The sequence below is a fragment of the Opisthorchis viverrini genome, assembly GCF_000715545.1.
Source record: "Opisthorchis viverrini unplaced genomic scaffold opera_v5_529, whole genome shotgun sequence".
NCBI classification, from domain to species: domain Eukaryota; kingdom Metazoa; phylum Platyhelminthes; class Trematoda; order Opisthorchiida; family Opisthorchiidae; genus Opisthorchis; species Opisthorchis viverrini.
Genome location: NW_008752191.1, coordinates 70,851 through 88,426, shown reverse-complemented (window position 1 = coordinate 88,426; position 17,576 = coordinate 70,851). Strand labels below are relative to the sequence as shown.

Here is a 17,576-nt window from a genome sequence, read left to right as displayed (position 1 = left end):
TTTGAACTAGGTTCTAGAAGGAGCGTGGACAACTGTCGGAGGGAGGACATTCCATGCAGCTACGACCTGAAATGACAAAAAATCTGTCTAATGAATGCGTGTGCTCTGAGCTTGAAAGTTTACTTACTATGTCCCCACCGGGTGTTCGCTGGGTCAACGGTAAACAACCTGTTTGCCAAGCTTTGTTCGAACAGGGCGTAAGCAAGAATTAGGTCCCATCGGAGGCGACGGTACTCCAGGGAAAAGAGATCAAGCATCGCGATGCGCGTTTCGTAGTTCACGGATTTGAGGACGGCAACCATTCTCGTGGCGGCTTGCTGGACACGCTCGATGAGGGTGAGGTCTTTCGTGCGTCCTGAGTAGACAACTTGGTTGGCGTACTCCAGGAGCGGTCTGGCGTTAGCCCGATAGAGTATTCGGAAGTCCATGCGAGTAAAACGGGAGGAGGTACGTCGGATCATCCGTAAAACGGCGAATGCCTTTTGGGCCGATTTCTCATGGTGCAGTGAGAAGGACAAGTTTGAGGAGACCCAGATGCCCAAATCCTTTTTGGCGTCTATCCTCATGATGTTTTCTGGTCCCTTTTTACCATGCATAACAAAGGCATTCGCTGAATCCCCTTTAAACGACATATGGAGGCACTTTTCATCATTCAGAGGAAGGTGCCATTCCAACGACCACTGCTTGGCAGCGTCTACCTCCATTTGGAGGGCACTGGCATTGGAACTCCAGGATTTCAAGTCGTCCGCAAAAAGTAGACATGGAGTTTCAAGAACACGGTGAAGGTCGTTGACGTATATTAGTAACAGCAGTGGTCCCAATGCGGAGTCTTGAGGAACTCCAATGGAGACCGGCACTGGAAAAGAGCAGGTCGAGCCTATTCTCACACGGAGTGACCTGTTTGATAGTAACGCCTTAATCCAGCGAAGGATTTTCCCTTGAATCCCGTAAGACTCGAGTTTGTGGAGCAGTGGGTCGTGTGGGGCCCTATCAAATGCTTTTGAGAAGTCGAAAAATATAGCATCCGATATGAGTCTTTCGTCCTTGGCTTGGGGTAAGCTGTCCATAAACACGAGCATGTTTGCCACTCAAGACCGGTTTGGGAGAAATCCGTGTTGAGCTGGAGATATCAGATTGCTAGAATTAAGGTGATCTAGGACAGGTTGCTTCAGAATGCGTTCCATCACCTTGCACAGCACGCTAGTGAGGCTTATAGGCCTACAGCTGCCAGGCGACAGTCGGTCACTAGTTTTGTAGATTGGCGTGACAAACGTTTCCTTCCAAGCAAAGTGAAGGCAGCCTTCGTCAAGCGACTGACGAAACACCATGTGTAAATGGTTTGCCAGTGTGGAGGACGTTTCCTCCAGGATCCTGGGATGGACCTCGTGGGGCCCCAACGCGCAGAATGGGTTAATCTTGTGCAAGAGTTGACCAATGTCCTCCACCGTGAAGACCAAATCGGTTAGAGGCTGCTCGTAGCATCGCCTTGACAAGAGTGGATGTGAAGAGGACGCTAAAGCTGAGCATAGACACGCATAGTGTTCTCTGTAAACCTCAGATACCATTGTTGGGTCATTTGTCGGTTCTCCATTTCTGCCTCTCAAGGAGAACGCGGATGGATTGTTCCTGCGGCGATGTCTCACCTACTTGAACAGTCCATTGTTAGACCATTTATACGAGACTTCGTGCTGGCAGGCATACTTCTTCACGTTGGCAAGTTAGCGGGGGATTTATCATCTCTCCCCAAAGCTTGCCTCGCGAGACTCCAGGGGTGGCTAAATATGCTCTAACAACCACCTTGTACGTTTGTCCATCTCACAGATTGATATACCGCTAACCATTTCAAATCACACTAACTCAAATGATGAATCTGCGTTTCCTCCGCATTACGTTTCAATCAGACGCTCGGAATCTTCGATCTGAACCGGAAAACTCAGGAACACAATCCATGACCTCTTTTCTTCCTACTCCTAGGCAAATGAATAAATGAACTCGAGACGCGGATTTTCGAATTTCAAGGACAAGGACTCGGGACTCCGATTGGTTGATGTATTACCTGCCAATTAAGAAATATTCCCCGGGAATTGGCACGTGATAAGTTCATGACGCTTATTGGTTGGATTCCATGACTCTGGGCAGTGATACGAAGTATCTTCTGGTGCGGATACAGTTAGCCTTGGGGGCCTGTGGCAGACGTTTAAAAATTCGTAGACGAAAGCGACCAACGTTTCTCTACTAAATTATGTTCGGATTTCTCCCCCCCGGCATACCGTAGCCAGTCTTCACAGATAGTCAACTGATCAGCACCCTTTGGTTGAAACTTCTAACGTTTTTTAGCGATGACAAGAATGCTGTAGAACTTTTCATGCAGTCGTTACCAACCTAGATCAGCTCAGTTTCATTGACTACTGCTAAAAGCACAAACTAAACAAGAATCTCCTGTTGTTTCTTCGCGTACAAACTGCACCAGTGCAGAAATATCGCATTTTCGAATGTATAGGTATACATCGTCACTATCTGGCGCTGTAGGTGACACTGATTTTTGTCAAGAACACTGGAATCACATGCATGTACAGACCATGTAAGGCGCCTGGAATTACACTTCCAAAACATGGCGCCTCAGGCAAAGATGGAGTGCAACCTGAACAAACACTTAAAAATGCTGTTGCAGAGCACATAAACACAAGTAAGTTTACACTTTTTAGGATGATCTTACGGAGGCACCCATGAGCTCTTCATAGGTCACAAAAGTGGAAATCAAAAAGTTGTGGTAATATATTCCACTTTATCGGTTTGATTTACACTTTTGCCTGTCCGTGAGAAAAAAATTTACGCAATATATAGCTATCTTGAGTGACACCTTCAAGACGTTATTGTGGCTTAAAATTTAGCATATGCCAACAAAGGAAACGAGTATGCTGACGAAGAAGATGGTGTAGAACCTGGAGCTCAATGAGATTAATTGTTGAATTCTTTAAAGGTGGATTACGGTTCACGGTCTAACGTCAAACTCAGTATGTGGTATAAGGAAATTGCCGCAATCTGTATAAACAACGACTGACTTTAACGACACGGGAAATACTGAAGTTGCTAGCACTGCGTATACTTGGGCCACTGTCCATCCAAAGAAAAATTCCGCTGATCAACTACTTCTGAACGGGCAGGGAAGCCCAGGACGACACAAAAAATATAATATCACACGGTTTAAAATGTTTCGGAATGCCAGGATCGCTTGGTGCAACACCTAGCGAGTTGTGTGGTGGTAAAATCCGCCCTTTGAAAGTGGGTATCAACAACCTAATTGATTTAAGTGAGTCAGGATTCTGAACAGGACTGGTTTAGAATGGACTGGACGACTAAAGGTCGTACTGGAAAGTGTCGGGCGGATCCCACGAAACTGATCTAAAGGAGTTACAATGCTTGATCCGTCCAGACTTCCCAGAACGACCAACAGAATCGACGAGGTGCTATTACGCTCAAGTACTCCAGGTATCGTGAGGAACAAGTGATATAAAAGGATCTTCAGATAATCAGGAGGAAACATATTAAGAAATTCATCAATGTACAGACGGGCAAACAAGTATAGCGCTAGATTCCTCATATGGTAACGTATAAAATTCGTTTAATGAGCGGGATGAATTTCCCGCATCTACTGAAGTCGACTGGAAATATAGCTACAAAACAATATTTGAAAATACAAGATCTTCTCACCTGGAATTAATCGTTTCAGTGCGGCCAAGTCCAATGCCGCACCTGCTGTTAACTGGCAGTCTTCTTCTCAGATACTGGCCTTTGTATTCTCGCTTGATTTGCATTGTCATCAATAATGGTGTTACTCTCAAAGTCGCAACATTTTCTCGCACTTCACAATAAAAGAAACATCATGGATGGCACATAACAGAGAGATTTATAGATGCTGGATGGAATTCCGTGTCGAGCGCAAACTTCCTTTCTAGAAGCAGTTAAAGACTCACTAATTTCCGTGCAGCAGGATCATATCCAAAGTCCTGCGGCAGTCTGAGGAAAGCTAGGCATACTTCCCAAGTATACCTTGACAGTCTGTATTTCACGGATTGCTGTTATGCAACGGATGCAAAACAAGAGATTCAACAGCAACTTCTCGTTACCCACGCGGTAGTGGGGACTGTTCTTGAACTCAAAACATTTGCAACGTATGTAGACTCATTACCAGGTCACCTCGGTTCACGTTGGTCTCTATTAGCACATGGGTGCAGTCTGTGGAGGACAATATATGATATTAAATGCAAGCTTGAACTAGGACAATCCTGAGAGACTGACCAACCAGAAGCGGTAAATTGGACTCACCAGTAACGCTTAAAAATCCAAGTTAATGAAAGTGGGCGGGAAGGCAGTGCAGCCTTTGAGGTGGGACTGTTTCGGTGGTTTGAGCCTCTCACTTAATAATAATTATTATGCACAACTTCAAAACTCACTGACTTACAGCATTTTGGAGAACAAATTACCTGAGGCACTACAGATAATCAGAGATGTACTCCACACAAACAACCCTTAACCCCTCACTAAACAACCCTCGTTAATCAAGACGTCCAACCAACGAGCAATGGCGTAACTACTTTGCTCCTAATTTTAGTGCGCCAAAGGCGAACAACACCAAAAAACCAGGAATTAATCCAAAAGAATCACGCCATGCAATGGTTATATATATTCTTGGTCATTTTTGCCACAGGACCGACTTGTAGTGGTTAACGGCCCTATGGAGTCTCTAGTGAACTGAACAAATGGCTGGTGTAAGCCAGATACAAAGTCACAAAGAGAAAAATACAAGTAAATCTTGACTCACAGTTAGAAATAGGAGATTCCGTAGTTCCGTATTCCGTTGAACCACCACACAAAGAATAGTTCTATCTTCCTGGTATCCCAGATCTCCGGTGATCGAAATATTATTCCAAAAGCGTGAATATATTAGTCCAGCGTTTGTAGCTGAAATGTTTGTTCACGTTTAGTATTGGCAGCGGTCAGATATAGCTAACCGGCGGTCACAACAACAGTCACTCAGCAGAAGTCTCAAAGTCACGTTGGAGCCAACGCGCGGGCGGTAGCGGTTGTATTTCAGTAAAACAAACTTTTGTACAGCGATGTGACTGATAATGATGGAAAAAAAGAAGATGATACTGAGCATGAAAAAGAGCAGTTTACAAGTGCTACAGACTTATTATTCCCATTCAGGTACAATAAACAGGTGCCCATTTGTCTTCAACCACACATGTACTTATCAGATAACTAAGAGGTTCAGTTACATACTGATAGTCCGATGACTGACGGCCTACCACTGACTGACTTACTTACTGACTTTACGAGCGCGGTCACAGTGTGCCATTAGTTTTCGTTGTATATGTTTGGGACTGCAAAAACAAAACAGTTCTATTATCTGCGAGAGCACCGAACACAGCAGCTTATTCACCCAAACTACCACGAAAACTAAGAAGGAACTAATAATAGAACTAACAAGCTGCCTACCAACAGCCACAATAAGAATCGAATTATATTCGTCCCAACGGATGATCTCACTACCATGTCCATGTAATACAGGCTAAATTGCCCGCTCTTTCTCGTCAACAGCAACCATAATTTTTTAATACAGTGTATTCTAATACCTGTTGAGGAATGTTGTGTTGGCCCTCTTTTTCCATGTATCCAGTGAAGTAAGCCTTTTCGTGGTTTTATTGAGTAAACGTAACTGGATAATTTTTTATTAGAAAATTAAATAAATAGGAATCACTTTATCACAGCCACATTGCTGAAGCAATCAAACAAAGCGGTTACTGTACACTTTTGAATGAGACAGAATTGCCTCCTGCTTTAAAATCCACCAATTCCGTAGCAAAACTCCAAGCGGTGGAAATCAATGTTGAGCAAAATTATCACAAATTGATAATAGTGACGTTCAACTCCAGAAGCCTTGCGAATAAGCAGGGTAAATTGCAAGTTTGGGTATGTAACAATCAGCCGCATGTGACTGTCATCATGGCTGAGTGATTAACTAAGGAATCAAAAGACGCGAGGTGCCATCGTTATCAGAGGTCTAATCAACACCGAGCCTAGATAGATGCACGTGCTCAGCAAGAACATAGGCCCTAGTCAAGTGTCAATCAACTGTGTGCATATCGCTTGGTCAACCTAGAGCTAGAATGGATACTAGCCATCGCAAGCGACCTTTTTTGAGTGAACAGTAGAACATCAGCTCTTAAAACGCTTCTGCGGTACTGGAGGTATGTTCACGCGCCTTCTTGTCACCAAGGGACGGCCATGGGAATTGACAGACGGTAGTTTAATGATCGCGAAATTTGGCTGCAAGGAGAAGCAAACCTGATGCTACCTTACCGTCATTCTGAGGGGCCATTTTTCAAGGATCGTGCAAGTGAAATTAATGCTAACCGTTAAAGACACGTAGAATCAAGCTGATTAAAATTTGCTGAATTAAACTGGACTGTGCTTAATAAAAAGGACAAAGAAGGATGTACCAGGTGCTCTTAGAGTTTGTCACTAACATGGTATCTTTTTATGTCAGAAGGCTCTAAAAAATCAGAGAAAAATGCAAGAAATCCTATTTCTGAATTTTTTGGCCTTGAAGAGGCCGGAAAAAATATCTAAACACATGAACTATGGACAAGTCGATAAGAAAACCAAGTCGACTTGATGGAACAGTTTGTACAATATTGGTAAATTATGTATAAATGCATGCTCACATAATCATATATATCTCTACATATGTAGATATCTGTATGGTAACATTTTCCTCCCTACTTTTACGATAGATAAGGATGGGGCTGATAGGTCACAAAGTACCGAAGTTGTGTTTTTTTCCACCTTTGGAGATCAAACAAATGAGCGCTTGTTTCCAGTAAAACGTTGGGAATTTAGAGTAAACTAATAGAAAAAAATGATAGAAAGCAGAGCGTGGCGAGTAAAAAAAGGTAGGCGGGGGATCGCCGTTTAATTTGTGCGAGCCAACAGAGCAGAGAAATAGAAATTTTCGGCCACAACATGAGAATGAAAGGACTTTCTGTAATGCCATGGATAAAATGACGAGTAAGAAGACACGTAACTGATCATTTGAACGATGGGTTAAAACCTAACCCGGTACGTATTGGTAACTGTTTTTGGAAGTTTGAGGAGGATTGTCAGTTTCCAAATAGATGATGGAATGCCTGCTGTAACTTATCGAGCCTGCTCAGATCAGCATCATCTCATAATTAGCTTAGAAAATGAATGATTTCACAAGATGATGGAAATCGTTTCTCAAGGAGCTAGTCAACTGATGACCACATGATTTGCTTTCTTTGGCTTTAGACCAGGTGGAACCATTTCCATTCGAGGTCGATGCTGATTATGCTGCTGATGAGCCGCTGGTAGCTAAACGGTTAATTGTTCAGCCATAAGTCAAAATATCACGGGTTCGAAATGCTCCTAATTTCGTGAGATGCGTGATGCTGATGATTCCAAATAAGAGCAAAACAGCTGCACAGTGTTTGCCATCTCTTTAGCATAGATAGACTTTACTGACAGAATGAAAGCTCTGTTAAAACCTACAGATCTAGCTATTTATTAGATGCTCTGAGTTCTGCACAGCCGCGTGCCAAATGGCGGCAACAAGCGCGTTGCGCAATGGTTTTGGGATGTTTGTGTTCTAACTCAGGAACCTCGCATTGCCGATGTTTTTCAGGTAGGAAATTAAAGCGGCGATACCAATTTGACAAAATGGTGGTTGACTAGACTTTGTCACCGGTTGGTTAGGAAAGTCCGCAAGTGAAAATGTCGTTCGCTAATACCGTGGCATCAACTTTTTAAAGGTCGCCGTAATAATTGTATGCTGTGGGATTTTGTCAGTATCAGTGTCCCAAGTGAGTGTGTATTGGCCTGTATGCACTCGCTGTTTGTGTGACTCGTTGGCCAATACTCTCACGCAGATTTGCATTAAAAGTCCTAGTATTTGCGCCTGTTCTAGATTAGCTTGATGATTGGTTTGTTCGTTGTCGAGGGACCCAGTATTTTCGTCGAGTGTTCTGTTGCTTTTAATTTTGGAAATTAGTGTCAGGCTTGAGAGACTAATTACAGTAATGGGACCATCATCTACATATACTTACCGAGACCAAGAACAACAGTGTAAAAATTTTAAGTTCTATGGTTTTCTTTACTAGAACAATTTTGGACAATGTATTGCTACTGAATAAAGTATCGCATCCTGGTTTTCATCCGTCGACTAGTTCACTACCCCGTATGTCGGCAGAATCTTCCAATGATATTGCCGGTGGCTAGATGTAGTTAGCATGATGTGGTTAGCCGTTTGCAGAAGTTCCTTTAGCCCTTGTTGTGTTCTGTTAGATGTTTCTGGCAAACTCGGTTACAAATCTTTCTAAGTAACAGCTTTCGACTTTTATCGCAGTGCCAAGTGACCAATAGCCACACGATGAATATGGATCGGTTTGATTTTTTGTTTTAACATGTGCGTTGAATTATTTCAAAGGACTTGGCCGTTTTTGAGCATCCACCTTTCATTCCAACCAGGGCAATATATGTAGCGGATGGCCTTGTGGTACTAACCACACTATTTTATAACCAGCAGCCTTATATTTAAGTGTCGGATTTTTAGTACACGTTAGGTCCTCCAGGGGCATTGTAGGGCAGATTGGGTTAACAACTGCTTGCACGTTGATAAATTTTAAAATAAAATGTAACGCATAGGCTTAAGCAAGAAGCCTCTTTGCTGCTGGAACTAATAGGAATAGGCAGTGTTTCATGTTCACAATCTCTCATGTCTGTTATCTTACGCACGGTCATAAAGCTGGTAAGGAATAAAAGATATTTGTATTTGTGATTCCATTTTCACCAAGTTTGTCAACGCCACGTTATTATCATGGTTTGAAGTAGGCCTCAAATATACCTCTCAACTTAGCTTAGATGAATGGAGATGGATCTAGCTCGACGATGCTCGGATGAAGCTTAAACACCCTAATTTTACCTTCTCCCAATAACAACTAATCCTAAGCACATAAACTCAGTAAACTATATCAGACGTCTCAGGCGTGTCAATCTTTATCAGACTTGCGGTTCACAAATCAGTACTGCAAAAACGAATGACGAAATGAAAACTTATGCTTGACAGGATAGCTGAATCCATGAATCTCACAGTGACAAGACTGCGGGCATGATTGATTTCACTGATGCTGAAAGACGCAGAAAAAAATCTTGCAAGTTTGCTTCCTAGAGAGATTAAAAATTTCTTTCAGTAGAGGGCAAATAGTCATGCTAAGCCTCTTACATCTGCACAGACAGAAAAGTTCCCCAAAATATCGATGTCGCAATTCAGTCAGCCTCCTGGTGCATCCAAGGTGCAAAGATATTACTGTCATTTACTGTGCGCGCGGGCATATCACTGAAGAATAGTGCTTCACTGCTCCATTTCAGTCATCCGCATAACTGTGGCCTGATCAGCTTCTTGACTCTTCTGAGCAGCGTTTTTTATCATGGCTTTCGGGCCAGATGTGCTGAAACTTCAAGCTTGATCGATACCACGTGGTTTTGATAAAGATATTCTGTCTTAAAGGCAACTTATGTATTAATTTTTCTAGCTTCCTCCCAAATATGCATGAATCGATCTAAGGTATAGCGGAAAGAAATGACATAAGTCTCACCTTTCTTTACACTGAGGTTTTCCTTATTTATCTCAACAAAAATGTTTGGCGACAAGCTTTTATTTTATCAGTGACCTCTTATCAAGTGACCTTGATTCAGAGGAGGGATGGCTTAGACAAAGATAACCGTCTTTCCGTGACAATATCCTTCATTCATGCCTTATTTTCTAGTTAGCGATACGCTTATGCACAAGATCCATCATCCATTGGTCTTTCGACACCGTGCTCAATGCTAAACACTGACAGAAGTCATTGTTCTTATAATCGCTGCAGTGCTTATTCATTTAGTTCGGCGCTTTTAGTCATCATTTAGATACCTTTCAAAAGGTAGGGGAATGTTTTACAATTCAACGCATAGTCTGGTTTAAATCCTGCTCAAATGAATTTGTTGGATGCTTAAAAGTTGCTAAATTCGTTCAAGGTATCTGCTCATTGAAAATCAAGTTTTGCACTGTGGTTTATCATAAAGTATCATCAAACTTGTAGGGAGGATCCGTTAGCTTTGCAATATGTATGGTTGAAAGTGCCTGTATGGGGAAAACATTTTTAAGAAGACAAGGTGCTCATGCAGTTATTGCCGGTGTTCTACAAATGTTCACAGCTTTAGCGAATCAGTCCAATTTGCAGCCAGAAAATAATTTTCTTGACCTAATTCTCGGATGAAGCAATTGAAGATATGGCTAACTGGCGGAACACTGAGGTTTAGGTGATGAACATCGATTGCAAGTGGTGTTTTGTCACCAACGTCATCATCATTGAGAGTATGACATCACTGTTCAACACCAATGCTCCGCCGCCGTACAGCCACGATTTATTTGAAAGACTTGTTATTAAAACATGAATAAAGTTGGATGGGGAAAGGACTAAGTGCTAACTTACTACAATCATTCCGAGGTGCCTACATCTCCGGTCACTCATTCAAGCCATCCGGATACAAACTGACAACAAGCACACCGCTGACATCAGTTGGTAGCCATAATTTGCAGTGTCTCCAGGCACAGTGGGGATCACGTGATCCTCATCCTCGTAGGCCAGTAGCACCGACAGCAGCCAAACATTTTGTAATATCTTTCATACCCTTGCGTCAGGTCAAGGGTTGGCCACCTTTCTGTTTCCACCACTCTGAGTTGGGAATGAAAATCATCACTCTCTTCTGCAGACGATGGCCTGGCATACACAGCGTATGTCCCCAAACATTTTGTAATATCTTTCATACCCTTGCGTCAGGTCAAGGGTTGGCCACCTTTCTGTTTCCACCACTCTGGGTTGGGAATGAAAATTATCACTCTCTTCCGCAGACGATGGCATGGCATACACAGCGCGTGCCCCGGGCAACCCAGCTTCTGGTGCTAGACACATTCTTCAACGGAAGTACCTGTTGCACACCCGAAAACCCGCTCTCTAACTGATCTGCCGGCTAACTTAAATCATACCTCTTTTTTCGGTGTTTTATTTGTTTTAATTTGTTCCATCACCGCTCCACAACGTGGTAGGTAAATCCACCGGTTATGGCAATATTTTCCCATCAGTTATAAATAAACACTAGATGATTAATGACAGCATGTCGCAGACTGGCAACTAGACACTGGGGCTTGCATACTTTGCATGTTGCTGATGACGCAAAATCCTGAAACTCCCGTGGTCCTTCTCGCAAACAACCAAAACTCATCCATAACAATCAACCAACATTCAAAATATTGTGAGCTCAGCAAGCTTGCAATTTTCCTTTCAAATAATAACTCCACAGAAAATCTAAAATCTACTTTCCATAACTACGAAGTTTTTATTTGTCTGACTAACCACGATATTGTTGCACTTTACTTTACTTCCGTAGGAATCGGTCCACACAAATATTCCTTACGGATTGCGTTATGGAAAACTTTGAGCACGTTTTCATTTTGAACAGTCGAAGTCAGCAGAGACAAGTGTTGAAAATCGTGTTATATAATGAGTAGGGTTCAAATGGTTGCATGATGAAAGCACCAAATGTCTCTAGTTCAGAATCCCGTTCATTAAATATTTACTAAAAACTAACAGGTGGTGAGGTTTTTCAAAGTATTATCGCTATTTAGAGCCAGTTTCACTTCACCTATATGAGTGGGGCCGATGAAGATGATCAAGCTGTTCACCCAGAAAGATTGGAAAGCTGGTTATTTCGCGCTATACCACGGAGAGTAGGTGGCACACGCTGGAGAAAGGAACTAATTGGCTGGCAACGTTGTGCAGAAAAATCCATTATCTACAGTCTAACCAGAGATGACCTTGCTGAACAGGTAAATTCAACAATTGTTTCACAAAACGTTGAATGCTAGTTTTTGGATGCTGAAGTGGTGCTCAGAAACACTTTTCCTTCCAAAGTTGATCAAGTCGACCAGCGTATGATATTTTTACTGAGGATAAAAGGTGATAAAAAGTAAGCATTTTATAATATTTTCAGTAACCCGCTACTCAGGCAATCTACCTATTTATTTAGGGCCACAAATTTGTTCGATCTTACATGCTGGCTAAAACTTGGTAACTGTCATTCTAAGGAAGGCCAACTGGACAAACTATTGTGGTACAGCATGGTAAGTTTTTGTTCTTTTTTCATAAGAGTTGAAATTATCTTCTATTAGGTTAGTCGTATTGGTGAATGAATACCGTTAAAGGGGAGGAAACTACTTTGCAGACGTAAGCTGATGGACACGGCGTGTGTTTGCGTGATACTTACCCCGTTAAAGAAAACTAAATACATTTCACACAGCAACAAGTTCTGTACGTTTGTTAGATCCATCCACAAAATAAGAAGGAAGAGGTATTTGTGTTTTGAAGTGTTAAACGCTTGCTTTCCAAATTTTCTATTGCATCACGACATGGTGGCCTGCCATAGCTATCTTTCTGGTGAAATACAAAATAAACCTTGTGCCCTGTCTCACTAAAAGCCGTAAGTTTGTCCTTAGCTGTTAAAAGCTGTTCAGTTTGTTGTTTATGCATGCACGTCTTTTTTCTCTAGAAAAAGTATGAAAAAGTTGTAGGAATAGTCAGTAGGAAATACGGTCAACCTCTTCCATACATCGATTCGATGCTAGGCTAATTATCTGATGCGTTAATAATCAGGGGTCTGAGGGGATTATTTGGAGCTAAAACTCAGAGCGAGTAGCGAGCAAGGCTCTGAATATGCGGTAAGTGCAAACGAAATTGGTCGGTAGTATTTTGCTACCAAATAGAGGACCATCACCCACCGAACAACCAATAGCCCAAACTTCTTCCATTGAGAAAATTCGAAGAAACCCAGGTCATGTCCTCTGTCATTTGACGTAGCTTGAATCATGTCGCATGGAGGGCCACTGAAAGATATTCGAGACCAAATCACTGGATGGATTCTTGATAAGACTTCAGATAGTCAACCCGCTGGCACTCAATGCTGGTTTGAAGCATGGAGCGCGTTGCAAAAGTGTTTTTGAGTGTATTCAACACAATGCTCAAGATGGCCCAGTGTTTAAGACCGGTGACCGGAAGGTATGCGGTTCGAACCACACGCTTGCATCTCGATTGCTCCTGTCCAGCTTTCATTAAATTCGAAATATTTTAGCCCTCGTGCTTTCCTAGAGATACGCTGCAGCGCGGCTTCGAAAAAGGGTTACAGCGAATAAGTATATGCTGTTATTTGTGTGACGCTTTTCTGCACTTGCCTACCGTTTTTCCCTGTATCTGGACGTCATAACAGACGAAGTGTCCACGGCGACAGGGGCTTTATTAGTGTAGTCACATTTTACATCGATGGAGCGACTTACGTAGATTTTAGATCGCAATCCCATGAAAAGGTAGCGAGAAGCTTCAAGTCTATACATCCTGGGAAGCATCAAAGCTTTCAGTTGGGGAGACATGTTGCGCAATATCATTATCATCCGTTGAAACCTTCACAAACTGCCTGTGCTGGCAGCCGCCACTTACGGATAATTTGATTTGATATTATATTCTGAGCAACATGACATTAGTTTAATCCTCACTGGGAGGTATCTCATTTGTTTAAAAGTAGATGAGAGAAATGTAAATTCTACAAGCATGTAAACCTTAGAATGCCATTACTCATGCCAAAGAGTAATCCGAATGATTCCGTGCCAACTCAAATTTTCAGAAACATGTCACTTCCATTTAGTTGAAACAGTAATTGAGAATGGCAGAGCTAATAATCCTCAGCGGGAATTCGCTTGGGCTAATTCAACTGTAGAAACTGGCAAAATAGCAAAATGCTTTGAGTAATGAAAAAACATTTTAGAGGACAGAATTTCCTTCCTCAATCGATCAGTATGTCACTAAACTTTGTAACATTGTGGTGTTGTAGGTGTGTTGGATAGGCTGTAAAATCTCGCCATATATTTCATTTGTTCTTTTAAATGAGGCCACAGTGCAGCCTAACAAGGACTACTGCTGCCCACATTAAGGCCACCGCAAACCCCGGCTTTGACCTACTCAAGTAATGAGCAGTCAAACAGTTGGTAATTCGTGTACTCATAAACAAATTTTGGTCTAATTCCCTGTCAAAACCTCCTTTTTGAAGGTGCAAATCTAATCTATAGATGCTCCAAATCGCTCATTTCAGTGAGCGAAAATCAGAAACAGTTTAGATTAAATTGATTGATTCCGTAGACAGCTTTTTGACTCAGACGTTAGACATCAGGACTGACTTTTAAAAATCGGGTTCTTATTTGTCTTCCAGTGGATCACCACGATTCTCGACTGTAAATTGTGGATAACAGCAGTAGAAAAATTTTGGTGTCTGAGAGAACACACCACTCATAAGGCTGTCGAAATTTATTTCGGTGTAGTTCTCCAAGTTTGAAATCTGGTTTCCGGCCCGTTTACTGGAGAAGAGCCCCAAAACATAGTCTAGTGCAAGTGATTGAGTTGATTTTTTAACAGTATAGCGTCCAAGTGTAAGATCTTTATTCAGGCTGATAGGCGAGCCACTATGTTTACCTTTGGAGTTTCAGTCGCTAGAAAGCCCTAATTACCATGCCATTTCGTAATTGGTTCGTGGTTTCGTTCGGTGTGCAAATTTAAGTTTACTGTCAAAGATAAACTGGTGATGCTCAGCTATCATCACCATTATAACCTTATATCCCAGATGAAGATCTTTACAACGGTAAACAAACCTGTCCTGTGCATTACAGAATTCAAAAATAAAACAGTCATTGAATAAAAGTGAGATTCAGTCATGTTTCGGCTGAGTATAGCTTGATCTCTAGCCCCGGGCCTTTATAAGTCGTTTCACAGTTTCAACCTGATTTAGTTTTTTTTTGTGCCTCTAAGCCGTAGCTTTGAGTTAAACAAGGTCGATCGTACGTCAAACCCGGGGCAATGACTATGGTCATGATCATTTTCGGTTGGGCTAATCAATTTCAACTTGAAGTTTGCGTGGATATTTGTTGGTTCCACGTACAGTTCCAATGGCACAAAATCCAAGGTTTTATGTCATAGTTTCCGTTAAGTCTTATGTACTTTTTTGGTCCTTTGTTGGCAGTAGCTCGGCTTCTAAGGAAAACAGTACAACCAACCTTTATTGACCACAAGGTACTTTGATCACTCACCAGTAACTCTGAAAGAGCAGCTAACAACTTGGTTACTGATTTTAGCTACCAATAAGATTGCTGCGATCCCATTCGGAAACAGCAGCTTATGTCCCAATTACACTAGAATCGCTGTAGAGTGATGAAAAATTGGCTTTTACGTCAGTCTATCTGGCGATCTGTAGCTTTTATATAGCCTCAATGGATATTCTGTGGATTATAAATCTGCCTCACAGATAAGTCAACCAGTGTGACCAATAAACGTCACTATAAACATGGAGAACGCTGTGATACCGTTTGACTGGTCTGTCTTCCCGAGGTCAGTGTGACGTGAAATACATTTGTATTCCCATACGCCATCGGAGAAGTGTGGTGGGATTGAACTGGTTGATTTAGAGCAGCTTCGTTTTCTGTTCATTCTTTGGGTTATTCCCAAACGACTACCGACTGCTATCAACGTTAAAATACACCGGAGTGTGCTCAGCAAGATGTGGTGGACTTTGCAGAACGGTTGTCACACGTCACGCATCTCATTCGTGTAAAACAAAGCACTAATGCAAATGTAAGGAAAAAATAAACGAAATTATCTATGTAAAAGCACTGAACCATTCCAGACTGTCCACTTAACTTGCGTTTGTGGTCCTCAAATATGACGTATATTAACCGATAGCGAAATATCACAGAATAAAAGCAAATGGTTCCGGTTTAAAGAAGGTTATATGCAGTAAACTTGCTCGTCCTCTCAGAAAAGCACAAGGCAAGTGTTTGAATGACCTTAAACTATTGAAAATGCTAAGGACCGTATTTCATTTTTGTATCTATTACCACGATGAAGCAGTCCGCTTAAAAACAAATTCTGCAACACTCCAAAGGTGTTTTTTCAAAGGCCAGTACTGTACTAAAATTTAACGACTGAAAAACGATGTACGACACATTAAGACTGACCGAAAAGTTAACTTTTTGTGCCCATATACCAAGCCAAATAAGGATTGAGAAACGCGTGATATTCTGAAGGAGTTGGGTACGAAAGAGCATACTTCGGTCAAGTGTACAGCCTTAGCATGCTTGCCACTATCGAACTCAAAGTTGATCAGTGCGAGTTTACTGTATCTACTGCCGTATTCACACCATATCTCCCTAATAACGCCTCATATGCTAGAGTACATTACACCGTAGCCTCAGAATTCTCCAACTTATCCCTCTTGAGGAAACACCATGATGACGATGCGCCCCGCTATTTGTCTAGTTACCCAATTTGACCACCAAGGAAACAAACATTTCCTACATCGTCTGATCACGCCACCACCTTTCATAGATTTGATTCGCTTCACTCTATCAGTAATTTACAAAAGAGGAATTCCAACACATGCAACGTACATGCAACACGCATTCACTGAGAGAAACCTGCTTCCAATTTTCAGTTACATCACAGTTATGTCGTAATGTTTGTGTGCAGCTTCAGCACAACTGAGCTCGGACCTCCTCGGCCAAGAGGGCGGACGCCAACAAAAATCATGCTAACGAATCCTGCCGATGCACCAGTTCCACTTTCTGAGGTTGCCGAATGCATAAAATTGCATTGCAGTTTGGCTGCTTGTTTTAATCACACTCTGTCCTGCATGGCATAAAGCATCCAAAGTTTTCGTTAACCACGCGCAGAACATGTAGGCTGTCCTTTTTATTTTTCACCTCCTTCGAAAGGATACATCACTTGTCAAGGAAAAATTTAGTATCTGCTGCAGGTATTTCCTTACAGAGGGTGTACTTTACGTGCATACAAGAAGAAAGTCAGTGTGGACAAGGCGGCAGTATTGTGTTGCGGAACCTTTGGAGCCAGACCTGATGGTATCAGTGTGTCTATTCTGCCGTCTCAGATTACTATTACACTACCAATGCGTCATACTCAAACCCCTTATCCTATGGGCATCTTGTCTCCCATCAACTTCATTTTCAAATGTTAAAAATGAGGAACGTGAGGATATCTGAACTGTTTTTGGACGATTCAGTCTTTTGGCCGTCTTTGAGTTATATCACATTTCTGCAGTTAAGTGCTCTATCTCTCAAATAACCGCCGTGTCTACGACTCATGTGGACTTTCAACACGAAAGCCCCAATTAGGTTCAGAGAAACGTCACAAAGCGGATCCCCATTCTCGGACCACTGCCTGCTCATGTGGTATATCTGAAAACCTTATGCCATAGTGAAATCAAACGCAGTGCGAACAACTTTTCATCAGTCATGCGGGTGGACGCTTAATTTTGATCCTGATTCTCGCAAACACCGAATGCTGATTGAACTCCGAAAAAATCGAGTTCTCATTTGGTGCTGAAGTGCAGCTACCAGCAAGTACAGC

General features: G+C 42.1%; 1 protein-coding gene across 1 annotated transcript; it reads right to left on the bottom strand.

The window, feature by feature from the left end:
* Window positions 1-1,088: 1,088 nt before the first annotated feature.
* On the bottom strand, window positions 1,089-11,033 carry T265_11599 (hypothetical protein; the record flags this gene model as incomplete). Its single annotated transcript, XM_009178292.1, has 3 exons — window positions 1,089-1,643; window positions 10,629-10,742; window positions 10,851-11,033. 3 exons carry the CDS (start codon window positions 11,031-11,033, stop codon window positions 1,089-1,091), a joined length of 852 nt encoding a protein of 283 aa, XP_009176556.1.
* Between the last annotated feature and the right edge of the window lie 6,543 nt (window positions 11,034-17,576).